This window comes from Lepidochelys olivacea (genome assembly GCF_965140295.1).
Source record: "Lepidochelys olivacea isolate rLepOli2 genome assembly, chromosome: 12".
NCBI classification, from domain to species: Eukaryota; Metazoa; Chordata; order Testudines; family Cheloniidae; genus Lepidochelys; species Lepidochelys olivacea.
The window spans coordinates 2,084,728-2,101,661 of record NC_140422.1 but is presented as its reverse complement, the minus strand read 5'-3'; the positions used below and the strand labels follow the sequence as shown (position 1 = coordinate 2,101,661).

General features: G+C 52.6%; 1 protein-coding gene across 2 annotated transcripts in view; it reads left to right on the top strand.

Annotated features, from left to right (window-relative positions):
• The first annotated feature begins 1,194 nt into the window (after positions 1-1,194).
• Positions 1,195-16,934, top strand: part of RIPOR1 (RHO family interacting cell polarization regulator 1) — a 117,479-nt gene continuing 101,739 nt past the window's right edge. The window contains exon 1 of one of the 2 annotated variants that reach the window (XM_084644609.1): positions 1,195-1,339. Coding sequence is in view for 1 of the 2 variants with exons in the window: in XM_084644606.1 (XP_084500732.1) it covers positions 6,376-6,391 (16 nt within the window). In the remaining variant the exon portion in view is untranslated. Of the gene's footprint in view, positions 1,340-6,328; positions 6,392-16,934 lie in introns of those variants that run through there. The other variant, XM_084644606.1, reaches the window with a different exon arrangement.

Below are 16,934 nucleotides of genomic sequence, written 5' to 3'. Positions count from 1 at the left end.
AGGAGGTCATCTAGTCCAACCCCCTGCTCAAAACAAGACCAATCCCCAATTTTTGGCCCAGATGCCTAAATGGCCCCCTCAAGGACTGAACTCACAACCCTGGGTTTAGCAGGCCAATGCTTGAACCACTAAACTAGCCCTCCCCCTCAACAACCCAACCTGTGGTCGGAAGCCAAGCCTGGGAGGCTGAGGTTAGCCAGTGGGGCTGCCTGAGCAGAGATAAAAGCACTCATACTGCACCTGGCTAGCTGAGCAGTGTTGGGCACAAGTCTCTCTTGGTCTCCTCTGGCAAGTGTTTATGCCCTAAAACCAGGTACATGATTACCCCTAAAACCAGAGTTGTTCCAATTGGCCCTTCATAGGGCATGCTACCACCCCTGTGACCAGGCCAGCCCCCCAGGGCCCACAGGAACAGACTCCGGCTCCCTCCCCTGTGGCTGGACCGGTACCACAGGGCCCACAGGAACAGACTCTGGCTACCTCCCCTTTGGCTGGGCCAGCCCCACAGGGCCCATGGGAACAGACTCTGGCTACCTCCCCTGTGACCAGGCCGGCCCCGCAGGGAACACGGGAACAGACTCTGACTCCGTCCCCCATGGCAGGGCCCACAGGGACAGGCTCCAGCTCCCTCCCCCATGGCAGGGCCCACAGGAGTAACAAGTGGCAGACCTGTCTCTTAGTCGAGTTGGTGGCTCTGACTGTGAGACACACAGGGAGCTGGTGAGATGAGACAGGAGCTATTTCTACAGAGTCACTTCTCAAGGTAGAACTGTACTTTACTGCAGCTGGGGGCCGAGCCCTGGCCCCCGTTTAAAGCCCTTCTGTTAACTCATGGAGGTGAGCTTCTTAGCAGGAGGCCAGGGAGGGTATTTCCTGGGGGTGGCTGGGTGAGCCTGCTTTGCTCATGTTTTCCAGGTTGGAGGGGTGACCCTACAGCTGTGGAGGGTTTGCAGAGCCTTGCAGGGACCAGCAGCTCTTGCTCACGGGGCCCTGACACACCCAGCAAAAGGACTGGGAGCAAGAAGGCGAGGGGGACAGAGAAAGGAAGGTGCTGGCCCTTTAAGGTGGGGCTGCTGAAGCTGCTCTGTGGGAGGTGGAGCAGTTAATGGGAGGCAGGACCTAAGTGTCCCCTGCTTAAGGCAGCTCTTCAAACCAGCCCAGCTTGGCCGGGGAGGGGGCGGCTCGGGCAGCTCCTGGTAAAGCAGGAGGCTGCTGGCTGCAAGCTGAGGGCTGGCCGGGGAAGGAGCCGCAGGGAGCAAAGGCAGCTGCTCTGAGGGGGTCGCAGCTGCCTGAGTTTTGGAAGAAGTGGCATGTCCAGCTCCTGGAGCCCCTGGGATTGGTGAGTCCGTCCGTGGCTTCTTGTCCATGGTCCCAGTGACTTGAAAGCACCGAGACTCCCTCGCGCTCCAGGGCCAAGCCATGGCTGGTGCAATTCGAAGTGGCTGCGGCGGGGTGTGAGTTCTGATTTGGGAGTCCCCTTGTCACTTGGAAGCCTGCCGAGCTTTTCCCTGGGGCACGACCCTTTGCAGCCGGGACACGGTGAGCACCCAGCAGCCTCTGGCTGCGCCATCTCCCCTGCTCCGGGGGCTCCTCCAGCAGAAGGGTTTCCCCAGGCTCCCGCTAAGGGCTCTCCCAGGAAGGCGCCGTCTTGTCACCCGGCAGGGCTGCTGGGGAAGGCGGGGGCGCACGACGGGGCCAGCCGGCCCCTGCGCTGCCCGGGGGCGCCGGCAGTGCCAGGCCCGGCAGTGCCAGGCCCCGGCGGGGGCGCTGCGCCCTGCTGCTCGGGAGGAAACGCGTCTTGATGTCGGTGGCTGCCCTGGTTGTGAGGGGCAGGGTGGGGACCGCGGACAATGGGCCGGCGGCTTCCTCCTGCCTCTGTGGCCGCTGGCCGGGCCGGGGTCATGCGGTCACGGCCTGGCCCAGGGGGCCCACGGGCGGCCCCTCGGGGCGTTGCGCGGTTATTGTTCGCCAGAGGAAGTCGCTCGGCAGCTCCGGGATGCCCCGCTCGGCCCGGGGCTCTGCCCGAGGCTCTGCCCGGGCTGCGGGGCCGCCGGGGGTCCGCTCCCTGGCCGCCCACGGGCGCTGCTCCCGGGGAGGGGGCGGCGCAATGCGGGCACTCGAGGGAGCTCACCCAGCACGTGAGAGAAGTGGCGGGGCTCTGAGCCCACCCCTGAGCAGAGGCCGCCTGGGCATCCCCTCCCCAGGGCACCCCTGCCCCGCCAGCTGCTGCAGCGTGTCCCCTTAGCAGAGCTGCTCGGAAGAGGGGCCAGGAGAAGTCGGGGCCATGTGGGGAACGGGCGCCTTCTCAGTAGGGCAGGCCCAGCCTCTCCAAGGCAACCTGCAGCCCGCAGCCCAGAAAGCAACCTGCAAAGGAAAACAATGGGGCTCTTGCCTTTCCCAGAGGCGTGGGGACAGGCGGCGGGGAAGGCTTTCTGTGCTGCTTTTTTCTGCTCTCTTGCATTAGACATTCAGGTCTCATCTCCCCTGCTGACCCTGGAGGACTCTCTGGAGCCCTGGGGGGATGAGGACATCCCAGACCCCCAGAGCTGACCTCGAACTGCGTGGGGCAGCGTTTCTTAGCAGACGGTTTCAAACACCGGGATTGCTTTGTTTACACCTATTTAACTCAAATGCCTAATAAATAGCTGAGAGAAAAGCACTCTTTGGAGGGGAATTGCAAAACGCTGGCCCCTTCTGTTCAGGGCTCAGACAGTTCTCAGATACCTGGGCCGTCGGGGAAACCTCCAGCAACACCAGGACAGATTTCACCTTCCTGACGCTTCTTGGATAAATCGCAAACAAGAAAAATTGCATTTTGGAAGAGTCCCTTCAGGTGCCTTCACCTTTCAGAGAAAAACGAAACCGTGACAAGCTAGACTGGTTTCCCTTAGCAGCCCCTGTACAATTCCAAACTTTCCTGTCCCTGCTGGCGTACGCACCCTCTCGTCCGTGCTGGGGCCGTAAGAGCAAGCAACCCGTGCCGGGCCCCTCGGAACTGCCTTTCGTCAGCATCAGAGTCTGCTTAATTGGGGCCAGGGACGCAGCTTCTGGATAAACAGGTCCTTTAGAGGAACAGTTGTCTTAGGGTCCCTCAGCACTGTGGCCATCCTCTCTCTAGGCCAAACACCAGCTGCTCACGCCCACGTGGGACAGCTTCGTCTGCTGAGCCTTCGGGGCCAGCCGGGGTGGGGAGAGGGTGCAGTGGAGTTGCTCAGGTGCTGGAGGTGCCCTCGCTTCTCCTATGGGCACTGGAGAGAGGGGCCCAGGTAGGTGCCCATGGGGGGGATCTTTGGGCGAGGAGGAGCGTATGCATTCCTGCCCCTCCTTTCGAGAGGTGGGAAGGGATGGAGAGTTTGGTGGATAAAGGGCTGGCGGGGGGAGCTGGCTGTGGCAGGATCTATGGGGTGAATGGCAAAGGAGGGTGGAGAGGCAACGAGGAAGGACCCAGCGCACAAGGAGAGAGGTGGGGACTGGGAAGATCCATCTGGGAATGCAGGGCTGAGGGGGGCAGCTGCGGGGCTGATCTGCGGGCACGGTACCCGGTGTCTGAGTGTGGCTGGCGTGTGCCTTTGCCCATCTGCTTGGGAGTGAGGGAATGTCCCTCCTCCATTGTGAGGGTCCTGCCGGGGGAGCAGCTGCAGGATCTTTCAGCTAGTTGTGGTGTCAGGGAAGGGGTAAGGGGCTGTTTCCCCAGCCTGAGCCCTGCTGTCCTGCCACTGCCAGCTCCTGGCCGCTTCCTGCTGACGGGGCGGAGCCTGGCACAGCAAAGCCAAGGACACTTGGGCTGGAGGCTTCTTTCCATCACCCAGAGGGCAGCTTGCACTTGAGCAGGATCTACCATGCCAGCTCCTTGCTGGACCTGCCCTCGCAATTCACTGCTCCCCAAAGTCCTGTGTACAAACCCTCCAACCCCCTGCAGCCGTGGCCTGGCCCAGTGTGGAGCTCCGAGACTGCACTTACACCAAGGCAGATGAGCTGCCCCACCTGCCGGGGAGGTCGTGACTCTTCCCAGGATGAAGGGCCATTTTCCCCTCGTCACCAGAGGGACATCAATGGTACATGAGCCTGGCTCTGCCCAGGCTTGGCCAGCCAATGGCTGAAAACCCGCCCAGCTCAGGGCTGCTGCTTTGCCAAGCCATGAGGAACCCCCTCCCCTGTGTCAGGGCAGTTTTCTTCCAACTGCCAGAGCCTCTAGCCTGGTGCTTCCTTGGCTATGTTCGTGTTCACCGAGACTCGAAATACTCCTCGGGAAGGTGCCTGTGGCTTCGGTTCACATCCTGAGTAGCTTCATCTGCATGTTGTGTGAGCGTTCAGCAAAGGACAGTTGAGTGAGTCACTCCAGGGCTTGTGGCCACCCCACAGGCACCCCACCCACCACGCTGGGTTTCTCTCTGCAAACTCTCCACACCTTCCTCCATACCCATTGTGCCCTCCGGGGCTCCCTGGTCTCTCCCCCACGGTGGCCGACCCCTGTCTCGGAGGGCTGCAGAATAAGAGGGTCTGTGTTCATGGCCTTCCCTGGGTAACCAAGAGACCGCAACTTGGGTATCCCCTCTCCATGGTATCTGATGTGCCCCCCATTCTGATGGCTCCCACTGCCCCAGAGCAGCTGGTTGTTCTTTGTAAAACAGTAGCCAGTGAACTTAAATGTTGGGTGTCATTAGGCTCCAGAGTGAACATGCCTTTGCAATGAACATGGGCAGTTTGCAGTGCACAGAGCTGTAGCTCTCCTCTTAGGGTATGTCTACACTACAAAATTAAGTCGAATTTATAGAAGTCGATTTTTAGAAAGCGGTTTTACAGTCGATTGTGTGCGTCCCCACTAAGCGCATTAAGTCGGCAGAGTGCGTCCACAGTACCGAGGCTAGCGTCGACTTTGGGAGCGTTGCATTGTGGGTAGCTATCCCACAGTTCCCGCAGTCTCCGCCGCCCATTGGAATTCTGGGTTGAGCTCCCAACGCCTGATGGGGCAAAAACATTGTCACGGGTGGTTTTGGGTACATGTCATCAGTTGCCCCTCCCTCCGTGAAAGCAACAGCAGACAATCATTTCGCGCCTTTTTTCCGTGCGGGCCCCATACTGCTTTCAGCAGCCGGTGCAGTAGGATGCTAACTATAGTCATCGAACAACAGCTTCCGCTGCCACTCTGCCCTCCTGCTCGTGCTCTTGTCTCGATAGCAAATTTCTCCATGTTGTCTCTCATGGGCTCCCTCTTCCGCTGCCACTCTGCTCTTATGAATCCACCTCACAGGTTGTCAGCCACCGCCTCCGCGGCCACTCTGCTCTCCCAGTGGTCTCGCAGGGCCGCTTCCGTGGCCACTCTGCTCGGCTGCTCTTGTCTCGCCATAAAACGGCTTTGAGCGTGCAGCCCGCTCAGCTGTTGTGTCCTGGCAGCGGACGGTGCAGTAGGTCTGCAAACCATCATCACTGAGTGACCGCTTCTGCTGGCACTCTGCTCTCCTGCAGACGCCAGACCACGGCAAGCATGGAGCCCGCTCAGCTCACCGCGGCAGTTATGAGCATTGTAAACACCTCGCGCATTATCGTGTGGTACCTGCAGAACCAGAACCTGCAAAAGCAGGCGATGGCAGCGCGGGGATGAGGACATGGACACAGACTTCTCTCAAAGCACGGGCCCCGGCAATTTGGCCATCCTGGTGGATGGTGGAGAGTCGCCTTGTTTACTCCCCTGCCTCACCTCCAGCGCGAGGAAGACTTGCTGTTTCAGCTCCTGACACCACCAGCCTGTTTGCACCCAACAGCCTCCACTGGGCAACGCCAGCCCATGCTCTGCCAGGCCCCCCGAGCCCCCTGCAGTGTCCAGCCCTGACCCACTGGCCGCTCACAGAAGCTCCCAGCTGCGATGGCCCCCCAGCACACTGTGCGCTGTTCCAGTTTCTTTGGCTCAGCTGAGCTCGGCCCCAGGCTTCGGGTAACCAGACAGCAAGTGTGAAAAATCGGGGTAGGGGGTGGGGGGTAATAGGAGCCTATATAAGAAAAAGCCCCAAATATCGGGACTGTCCGTATAAAATCAGGACATCTGGTCACCCTACCCAGGATGCCAGCATTGAGATGGGCTATAGTGAAAGTAATCAGTGCTAAGACTTCAGAGATGGCACCTTGGGATAATGGTGGGCACAGAGTGGTTACATACAAAACAACAAAAGGTATCATGTTTCCTGGAGTCTCAGCTTAACTTGGCACTGGGGCACTCTGTGGCATGATGCCATCCCTGCTGTCTCTCTCTTTACTCCTGGTGCTGCGTATGGCTTTTCCCCACTGGCTTCTCTCCTAGGTGGCTGAAGAAGTCCCTGGCCCGTGGAGTGGGTGGCAGAGGGAGGCTCTCCGTTTGCATGGTGCTGGCGAAAGCAGGACATGACAGCAAACACAGGTAGGGACACAGGAGTCGGACCAGTGGGGGTCTCTAGCTAACAGAGCTGACCTGGGAGGCAGCCCAAGGGAGTGCAGCCCACGTGCTTGCAGACCTAGAGCCAGACCGCCGCCCCGACGGCTGCTCCTGGGTCCCTGTGCTGCCTGCGTGATGCCCCCGAGCCAGGCACAGGGAGCTCTGCCTCGGGCCAAGCAGGCAAGGAGCAGAGATTGCCTGAGTATGGTACGGTGGAGCCCGCTGTGCGGCGAATGCCTCCCTGGCTGCACTGCCTGTTGCAGTCCCATTGATGGGATAACTGACCGAGAGATGTTTCAGCGGGTTGTCAGAACCCCATAGGCTGCTCTGAGCCCTGGCTTCGCCCTGTCTAGGCACCTTCTCCTCTTGGGCGTGGGGCCATCTCAAAACCTGCCCTGCTGCATGGACCATGCTTATCGCAGCTGTTGGTCGTTTATTAACCCCGCATGAACTACAAACAGAGCAAGGGGATCATGGGACTGTCTCCTGCCCCCCGCCACCCCCAGAGTGTGTGATCACCGGCAGCGTGAGCAATGCAGGGGCTCGGACTGTCCTTTCCCAGCGTCTCTGGGCACTTCTCTCAGGCCCAACCCTTCACCCTGGCTCCATTCCAGGCCAGGCCCCGTCTCTGGGTCCAGCTGGGTACACTGGGTTTCAGCACCATCTTCTCCCGCACTGACCCCTCGCAGACATACACCAACCTCTGCGGTTTCTTCTCCCTCCCGCTCCCCTCCCCCAGCCAGATGGCAGGGGTGCAGCTGCTGGTTCAAGATGAGACTGTGCAGGGACGTGCCAGCCACAGCTGGTCTCCCGCATCCCGAGCCCAAGGGGATCCTGCCTGCCAGGATCTCTGGGCAGGGCTCTCTTGCTGGCTGACTGCCCCAGGCCCTGCCGACAGAGCTCCTGCTCTTTGCACCGTGCTTGGTGCAGCATACACCAGGGCAGAACCCACCTGTCTCTCTGGCTCCCCTGCCACCTCTGGGTAGGCAGGGGTCTTTCAGGCCCAGGCAGTGGTTGCATGGCTGGGAGGGATCACTCACGAGACCCCAGGTGGGGTGTCAAAAGCCAGTGGGGAGTGGAGCCTTCGGCTCAGAGCTGGAGGTGGCTGGAGCTGTCAGCTTTCCCCCGCACTTTCTGGGCTTGCAGGGGGGTGCTCGGGCCTCTCGGGCCCAGCTGTGGTTTGTGATGTCACCATGCCACATTGCTCTGAACCGCTAGACTTGGCAGCCGTTGCTGGCACCCTGCCTGCTGAGTTTCTGGCTCTGACTGGTCACAGTCCAGGCTCCAGCTACGCTGAGAGGAGGACCAGGCTTTCCTAGGGGCCCAGGAGTGCCCCCCTGTGGGGCTTAAGAGGGGGCAAGAGGAATGGCAGGAGAGCTCCCTCAGGGGGCACAAACAATGTCCCAGCTGGAGCAGAGCGTGGAGTCTGTCACAGGAGGCCTGGCCAAGGGGACAGGCAGGGCAAATACACTGAGCATGAGGCACATAGGAGCTGCCAGACTGGGTCAGATCCTGGGTGCAGCCTAGTATCCTATCTCCAGCCGGGACTGGCACCAGCTGCTGCAGGGGAAGGTGTAAAAACCCCACAATAGGAGGTGCTGAATAATCCACATCACACATGGACCCCTCCTCATCTCTAGTGGACAGAGATTGGCTCAAGCCATGAAGCAGGAGGGTCAATATCCTCTGTCATCGTTACGTATGATCACCCTGGCTAGTTGTATTAGCTGTATCAATGCCTCAGTCCTATTTCGATTCTCGTTAAGTTCCTGGCTGCAATGACTTCATGTGGCAGTGAGTTCCACTGGCTAATTACGTGTTGAGGGCAGGGAGATTTCCTTTTATTGATGTTTGAATTTCCTACCTTTCAATTTCATTGAATACACCCTTGTTCTGAGACTGGGAGAATAGCTGCTCCCCATCTACTTCCTCTATTCCAGTCAGCATTTTTCGGATTCCATTGTGGCCCCTCTTCTCATTTCTAAGGCTTTGTCTTTACTGGAACTTCGTCGGCAAAACTTTTGTCATTCAGGGGTGTTAAATCACCCCCTGCCCCGAATGACAAAAGTTTTACTGACAAACACCCATGTGAACAGCGCTTTGTTGACAGGAGCGCTCTGCCGCTCATGGGAGGTGGAAGTTTTTTGTTGGCGGAAGAGCTCTCTCCCGCCAACCATCAGCAGCTACACTACGCACCTTTTAGTGGTGCGGCAGTGTAGACAAAGCCTTAGATAACCATCCTAGTCTCTTCAACCTGTCTTCATAGGAGAGCTTTTCTGGACTCTTGATCACACTTGTTACCCTTCTCTGAACCTCCTGCAGGGACATGGCGACCAGTACTGCACAAACTGTTTGGATGTGGCTGCCTGCTGATTTATATTCAGACATTAGAATGGGTTTGGGTTTGGAAAGAGGGGACTGGTTCATAGAATATCAGGGTTGGAAGGGACCTCAGGAGTCATCTAGTCCAACCCCCTGCTCAAAGCAGGACCAATCCCCAATTTTTTCCCCCAATCCCTAAATGGCCCTCTCAAGGATTGAACTCACAACCCTGAGTTTAGCAGGCCAATGCGCAAACCACTGAGCTATCCCTCCCCCCTAGATATGGGGCTGGGGTCTGCAGCTCAAGGCCCTGCTTGAGGCCCAGGTCTTCTGCCTGTCATCTCAGCACAGAAATGCTCTGATCGCTCGCTGCCTGGAGCTGGCCAGTGTTTTCCCCAGGAATTGAAATTGTGTGTGTGTACTATTCAGGGCAGGTGAGGGCCGACAAGGGTTGAGACTGTGAGGGCAAAGGTGGGCTGTATGGCACCATATTAAAAACTGAAAAATGTTTCATGACTATTTTATTAGATTTAACTCAAGTTTTAAAATCATCACAAAAATTAAAGTTGGCTACTCCCTGTACTACAAAAAGAACAGGAGTACAATAGCTACAACCTTCTTGGTTTCTTCCTGTAATTTTGGTGTCTTCTTGTGTGTCCATTACTTCCAGTCCTTCATGATTATGCTCATGATCAGGCAGAAGGCGACTTCTTTCAAAACACAAAATTCTATTCAGTGATGAAAAAGAACGCTTGGCTGTAGCTGTTGTGACTGGGAGCCGCAAGAGATGAATTCCTACTTCTTTCATCCCAGGAAACAGCACAAAGATCGGGTCGAGCCACTAGTGATGATAAAAAAGAAGTTGAAGTCAAATCTTCATTTGTTTGTCCTATGATATTCCACTCTGTGTTCAAAATTCTCTACTCTGTCCTGAGCACATGGCAGCCCCATGGCTGGCAGTGCCTCGCCCCACTCAACTGTCGGTGTTTTATAGAACAGGCATCTGTAAAAGCTACGTAGAGGTCGAGTAGAATCCAGAAATTTCTACTGTAGATTTGTAAGAATCAAGTCTGTATACTTTTTCAGCTGGCTTAACAAACACTTCATGTCATCTTCACTTAAGGAGTCAATATAAATACCTTCATTAGTCAACTTCTGGACTGAATTCTTTGCTTCTTCCCGTACGCTTTTCAGTGGATAGCTCTCGGATTGCTCCAAGGGTAGACAAAGATCTACTACTGTTGTAGCAAAAGCCTGGATGACATTGTTTAATGACCCAAGTGGTTTCAACAGTAGATTTACAAGAGAGAGAATGGCGATAGTCTTCAGCCCTTCTAGCTCTGTCAATCTGTTTCTTCACTTCAGCAGGTGGGTATTGTAGTTTTAAGAACATTTGATAGAGATCCTGTAGCTGTTTGTCTCTGTCTGGGGAATTGGAGCAAATACAGTTGTATCTTAGAGCTTGGCTGTAGACAATGGATCGTGTGATGTGGTGTGGATGAAAGCTGGAGGCATGTAGGTAAGTATAGCGGTCAGTAGGTTTCCGGTATAGGGTGGTGTTTATGTGATCATTGCTTATTTGCACTGTAGTGTCTAGAAAGTGGATCTCTTGTGTGGACTGGTCCAGGCTGAGGTTGATGGTGGGATTGAAATTGTTGAAATCATGGTGGAATTCTTCAAGGGCTTCTTTTCCATGGGTCTGAATGATGAAGATGTCATCAATATAGCGCAAGTAGAGTAGGGGCGTTAGGGGATGAGAGCCGAGGAAGCGTTGTTCTAAGTCAGCCATAAAAATGTGGCCATACTGTGGGGCCATGCAGGTACCCATAGCAGTGCTGCTGATTTGAAGGTATACATTGTCCCCAAATGTGAAATAGTTATGGGTAAGGACAAAGTCACAAAGTTCAGCCACCAGGTTTGCCGTGACATTATCGGGGATACTGTTCCTGACGGCCTGTAGTCCATCTTTATGTGGAATGTTGGTGTAGGGAGCTTCTACATCCATAGTGGCCAGGATGGTGTTTTCAGGAAGATCACTGATGGATTGTAGTTTCCTCAGGAAGTCAGTGATGTCTCGAAGATAGCTGGGAGTGCTGGTAGTGTAAGGCCTGAGGACAGAGTCTACATAGCCAGACAATCCTGCTGTCAGGGTGCCAGTGCCTGAGATAATGGCGTGTCCAGGATTTCCAGGTTTATGGATCTTGGGTAGCAGATAGAATACTCCTGGTTGGGGCTCTAGGGGTGTGTCTGTGTAGATTTGTTCCTGTGCTTCTTGAGAGAGTTTCTTGAGCAGACGGTGTAGTTTCTTTTGGTAATCCTCAGTGGGATCAGAGGGTAATGGCCTGTAGAATGTGGTGTTGGAGAGCTGCCTAGCAGCCTCTTGTTCGTATTCCAACCTATTAATGATGACAACAGCATCTCCTTTGTCAGCCATTTTGATTATGATGTTAGAGTTATTTCTGAGGCTGTGGCTGGCGTTGTGCTCTGTATGGCTGAGGTTATGGGGCAAGTGATGCTGCTTTTCCACTATTTCAGCCCGTGCACGTTGGCAGAAGCACTCTATGTAGAAGTCCAGTCTGCTGTTTCAACCTTCAGGAGGAGTCCACGCAGAATCCTTCTTTTCGTAGCGTTGGTAGGAAGGCCTCTGTGGGTTAGTATGCTCTTCAGTGGTGTGTTGGAAATATTCCTTGAGTTGGAGACGTCGAAAGTAGGATTCTAGGTCACTGCAGAACTGTATCCTGTTCATGGGGGGGGGGGCAGAAGGAGAAGCCCCGAGATAGGACCATCATAGGACCTAACCACATCAGCCACACCATCAGGGGCTCGTTCACCTGCACATCTACCAATGTGATATATGCCATCATGTGCCAGGAATGCCCCTCTGCCATGTACATTGGTCAAACCGGACAGTCTCTATGCAAAAGAATAAATGGACACAAATCTGACATCAAGAATTATAACATTCAAAAACCAGTAGGAGAACACTTCAATCTCCCTGGACACTCAATAACAGACTTAAAAGTGGCAATTCTTCAACAACAAAACTTCAGAAAGACTCCAACGAGAAACTGCAGATTTGGAATTAATTTGCAAACTGCACATCATCTAATTAGGCCTGAATAAAGACTGGGAGTGGATGGGTCACTACAAAAACTAATTTCTCCCTGCTGATATTCACACCTTCTTGTTAACTGTTTGAAATGGGCCATCTTGATCACATTGGCCTCATTAGCACTACAAAAGTGATTTCCACCCCTTCTTGTCAACTGTTGAGAATAGCCCACTTCTAACTTAATTGAATTGGCTCGTTAGCACTGACCCCCCACACTTGGTAAGGCAGCTCCCATCTTTTCAATAAATGCTGTGTATTTATACCTCTCTACTGTATTTTCCACTCCATGCATCTGATGAAGTGGGTTTTAGCCCACGAAAGCTTATGCCCAAATAAATTTGTTTGTCTCTAAGGTGCCACAAGGACTCTTCGTTGTCTAAACTGAGTTGTGTCTCCATCATTCTTAACAGCCTCATTAAGTTCTCCAAAAATTGGCTTTGACAGTGACTGGCTTATAAGGCTTTTTGCACGTTGTTGCAGTCCAGAGGCATGGTGTTTTGCAGCCTTTTCATATAGGTTGTCAGTATTGGCTTAGCTGATCAGTCTGGCAAACCAAGTTCCTCCACTTTTACTATATAAATTCATGATATGCCCACATCTTGAATACTGCAGGCAGTTCTGGTCACTCCATCTCAAAAAAGATATATTGGAATCGGAAAAAGCACAGAGAAGGGCAACCAAAATGATGAGGGGTGTGGAACGGCTTCCGTACGAGGAGAGATTAAAAAGACTGGGACTTTTCAGCTTGGAAAAGAAATTACTAAGAGGTGATATGCTAGAGGCTTATAAAATCTTGACTGGTGTGGAGAAAGTGAATCAGGAAGTGTTATTTACCCCTTCACATAACACAAGAAACAGGGGTCACCTAATTAAATTAATAGGCAGCAAGTTTAAAACAAACAAAAGGAAGTATTTCTTCACACAACACACAGTCACCCATGGAACGTTTTGCCAGGGATGTTGTGAAGGCCAAAATTATACCAGGGTTCAAAAAAGAACTAGGTAAGTTCATGGAGGTTAGGTCCATCAATGGCTATTAGTCAGGATGGGCAGGGATGCAACACCATGCTCTGAGTGTTCCTAGCATCTGTTTGCCAGAAGTTGGGAGTGGACAACGGGATGGATCACTCGATGATTCCCTGTTCTGTTCATTCCCTCTGAAGCTCCTGGAATAGTCACTATCGGAAGACAGAATACTGAGCTTGTCAGGGTTCCTTCCCCACTCTGAACTCTAGGGTGCAGATGTGGGGACCCGCATGAAAGCCCCCTGAGCTTATTTCTATCAGCTTAGATTAAAGCCTGGTACGCTGCCACCACCAAACATGTTAAACAAAGAACAGGGAAAGAACCCACTTGGAGACGTCTTCCCCCAAAATATCCCCCCAAGCCTTACACACCCCCTTTCCTGGGGAGGCTTGAGAATAATATCCGAACCGATTGGTTACAAAATGATCAAAGACCCAAACCCCTGGATCTTGGAACCATGGAAAAATCAGTCAGGTTCTTAAAAGAAGGATTTTATTTTAAAAAAAGGAAAGGTAAAAATCATCTCTGTAAAATCAGGATGAAAAATACTTTACAGAGTATCCAGATTCAAAACACAGAGGATCCCCCTCTGGGCAAACCTTAAAGTCACAGAAAATGGGAATAAAGCTCCCTCTTAAAACAGGGAAAATTCACATAAACCAAAAGATAAACTAATCCGCCTTGCTTGGCTCACCTCTACTGGTTGCAATATTGGAGACTTGGATTAGGATGGGTTGGAGAAGATGGATTTCTGTCTGGCCTCTCTCAGTCCCAAGGGAGAACAACCACGTAAACAAAGAATCATAGAATCATAGAATATCAGGGTTGGAAGGGACCTCAGGAGGTCATCTAGTCCAACCCCCTGCTCAAAAGCAGGACCAATCCCCAATTAAATCATCCCAGCCAGGGCTTTGTCAAGCCTGACCTTAAAAACTTCTAAGGAAGGAGATTCTACCACCTCCCTAGGTAACGCATTCCAGTGTTTCACCACCCTCCTAGTGAAAAAGTTTTTCCTAATATCCAACCTAAACCTCCCCCACTGCAACTTGAGACCATTACTCCTTGTCCTGTCCTCTTCTACCACTGAGAATAGTTTAGAACCATCCTCTCTGGAACCACCTCTCAGGTAGTTGAAAGCAGCTATCAAATCCCCCCTCATTCTTCTCTTCTGCAGACTAAACAATCCCAGTTCCCTCAGCCTCTCCTCATAAGTCATGTGTTCCAGACCCCTAATCATTTTTGTTGCCCTTCGCTGGACTCTTTCCAATTTATCCACATCCTTCTTGTAGCGTGGGGCCCAAAACTGGACACAGTACTCCAGATGAGGCCTCACCAATGTCGAATAGAGGGGGACGATCACGTCCCTCGATCTGCTCGCTATGCCCCTACTTATACATCCCAAAATGCCATTGGCCTTCTTGGCAACAAGGGCACACTGCTGACTCATATCCAGCTTCTCGTCCACTGTCACCCCTAGGTCCTTTTCCGCAGAACTGCTGCCTAGCCATTCGGTCCCTAGTCTGTAGCTGTGCATTGGGTTCTTCCGTCCCAAGTGCAGGACCCTGCACTTATCCTTATTGAACCTCATCAGATTTCTTTTGGCCCAATCCTCCAATTTGTCTAGGTCCCTCTGTATCCTATCCCTGCCCTCCAGCGTATCCTCCCAGTTTAGTATCATCTGCAAATTTGCTGAGAGTGCAATCCACACCATCCTCCAGATCATTTATGAAGATATTGAACAAAACCGGCCCCAGGACCGACCCCGGGGCACTCCACTTGACACCGGCTGCCAACTAGACGTGGAGCCATTGATCACTACCCGTTGAGCCCGACAATCTAGCCAACTTTCTACCCACCTTATAGTGCATTCATCCAGCCCATACTTCTTTAACTTGCTGACAAGAATACTATGGGAGACCGTGTCAAAAGCTTTGCTAAAGTCAAGAAACAATACATCCACTGCTTTCCCTTCATCCACAGAACCAGTAATCTCATCATAGAAGGCGATTAGATTAGTCAGGCATGACCTTCCCTTGGTGAATCCATGCTGACTGTTCCTGATCACTTTCCTCTTGTGTAAGTGCTTCAGGATTGATTCTTTGAGGACCTGCTCCATGATTTTTCCGGGGACTGAAGTGAGGCTGACTGGCCTGTAGTTCCCTGGATCCTCCTTCTTCCCTTTTTTAAAGATTGGCACTACATTAGCCTTTTTCCAGTCATCCGGGACTTCCCCCGTTCGCCACGAGTTTTCAAAGATAATGGCCAATGGCTCTACAATCACAGCCGCCAATTCCTTTAGAGCACAACAAAAGCCTCCCCCCAAGATTTGAAAGTATCTTGTCCCCTTATTGGTCCTTTGGGTCAGGTGCCAGCCAGGTTAGCTGAGCTTCTTAACCGTTTACAGGTAACAGGAGGTTGCCTCTGGCCAGGAGGGATTTTATAGCACTGTATACAGAAAGGTGGTTACCCTTCCCTTTATATTTATGACAGAGCTAGATGGACCATTGGTCTGACCCAATATGGCCGTTCTTACATAAAAAAATAAGTATAATAATAAAAAAGTTTAGTACAGAAACTCCCCATATAGTGACCTTTTGAGACAGCGATGATGTGAGATAAGAACCTTGGCAAATAATGCATTTTAAAAATCTTGGCCTACTAGGAAACGTATGTTTATATATGTTTTCCGGTCACAAATCTAGCATTCTGGGGTGCAGTCACGACAGCATAGTCCAGTTCTCTGGCCAGCTCCAGAGATTTCCCTAGATGCCCCCCCGGGGGGGTGTACACCTCCCCTGAATTTTCCCAACACCCTCCCCCCAGTTACGTGCAGTGCTGCCAATTTAGTCATTGGTTGAAAATTTGAATTGAAATGGAAACATTAATACACACTTTAAAAGCAGATAAAGTGTATGAGAAAATACTTGTACCTGAGAGAGCATGAAAAGTCTGAGCAAAGACTAGCTTCCTCATACAGCTGTTATTTTTGTCAATGGTGGCACATTTGTTTCGGCTATATTGGCCTACCTAATAATTTCAAATTATTATTTATAAGCAAGGTCTGAATGAGCTCTCCTCTGACAGCTAGTGATGAGCCAGGGGTGCCTGAAAAGGCTTCAGGACCAGATTGTATTTACACAAACTCACTTACTCTACCTAGGTATCCGGCAGACAGAGCTGTGCTGCCCAAGTGATCAATTTTGGCTGGTGTTGGGTTACAAATCACTTAAGTATTAAATGTGGGGTCATGAAATGTTGTTATCCTTATTGTATGAGAAAAGGGCAGCAGAACTGTACTTAGCCTGCCTGGATGAGGGGATCTCCCTCCGTGCTTAATTTGTGCTAGGGCTTGCCAGGGATGAGCCCTGGCACCTCTAAATAGATGGGTCAAGCCCAGATCCAAAGCCTGTGGAAGGTTTAAGTGCCGCTTTGTAGATAAAGCAAACAGAAGCAGGAAGGAGGCGGGAGATGAAAGCACCTTCCCTAAGCTCTGCTAGTTAATTGAGTGCAAAAATACAAGTTTTCTGAACTGTTTTCTTGGGAAACCTCAGCATGGACTGTTGGCTCCAGCAAGTGGAATACCAGGTGCCAATGCATGGCTTGAGCCCTGTACGAAGGACACCTCTATCCATCTTCCCTGCAGGGGCGGAGCTCAAAGTGCAGCCTAACTGCTAGGGAAACTTGTCTGAGGAGAATGAGTTTCTTTGGCTGGGCACTGGCAGCCACTGGCCTGCTCAGTTGGGAGATGCTGGCCCAGAGCATGCCCCTCACCTGTCCCTTTAGTAGTAGTGTTCAGTCATTCGGTCTGCCCGTGTGAATTCTGGGAGGATGGGCCGAGGACACAAGGCTGCCCTCCAGCGAGGAAGGGCCACAGAGCCTAGAAAACCAGCTGATTCTGTGGGACAAGGAAGGCTCAGATGGGAACAGGAGTGGCAGGGGTGTCCAAGGTTTAAAATGAAGGAATCGGAGGGGCTCACTGGGCAGAGAACCCTGGATGCCCCTGCTGCTTGGCGAAAGAGGCCATGTAGTCTGTGGATGCTGCCCAGAGCACTCTGCCTGGATGCATGA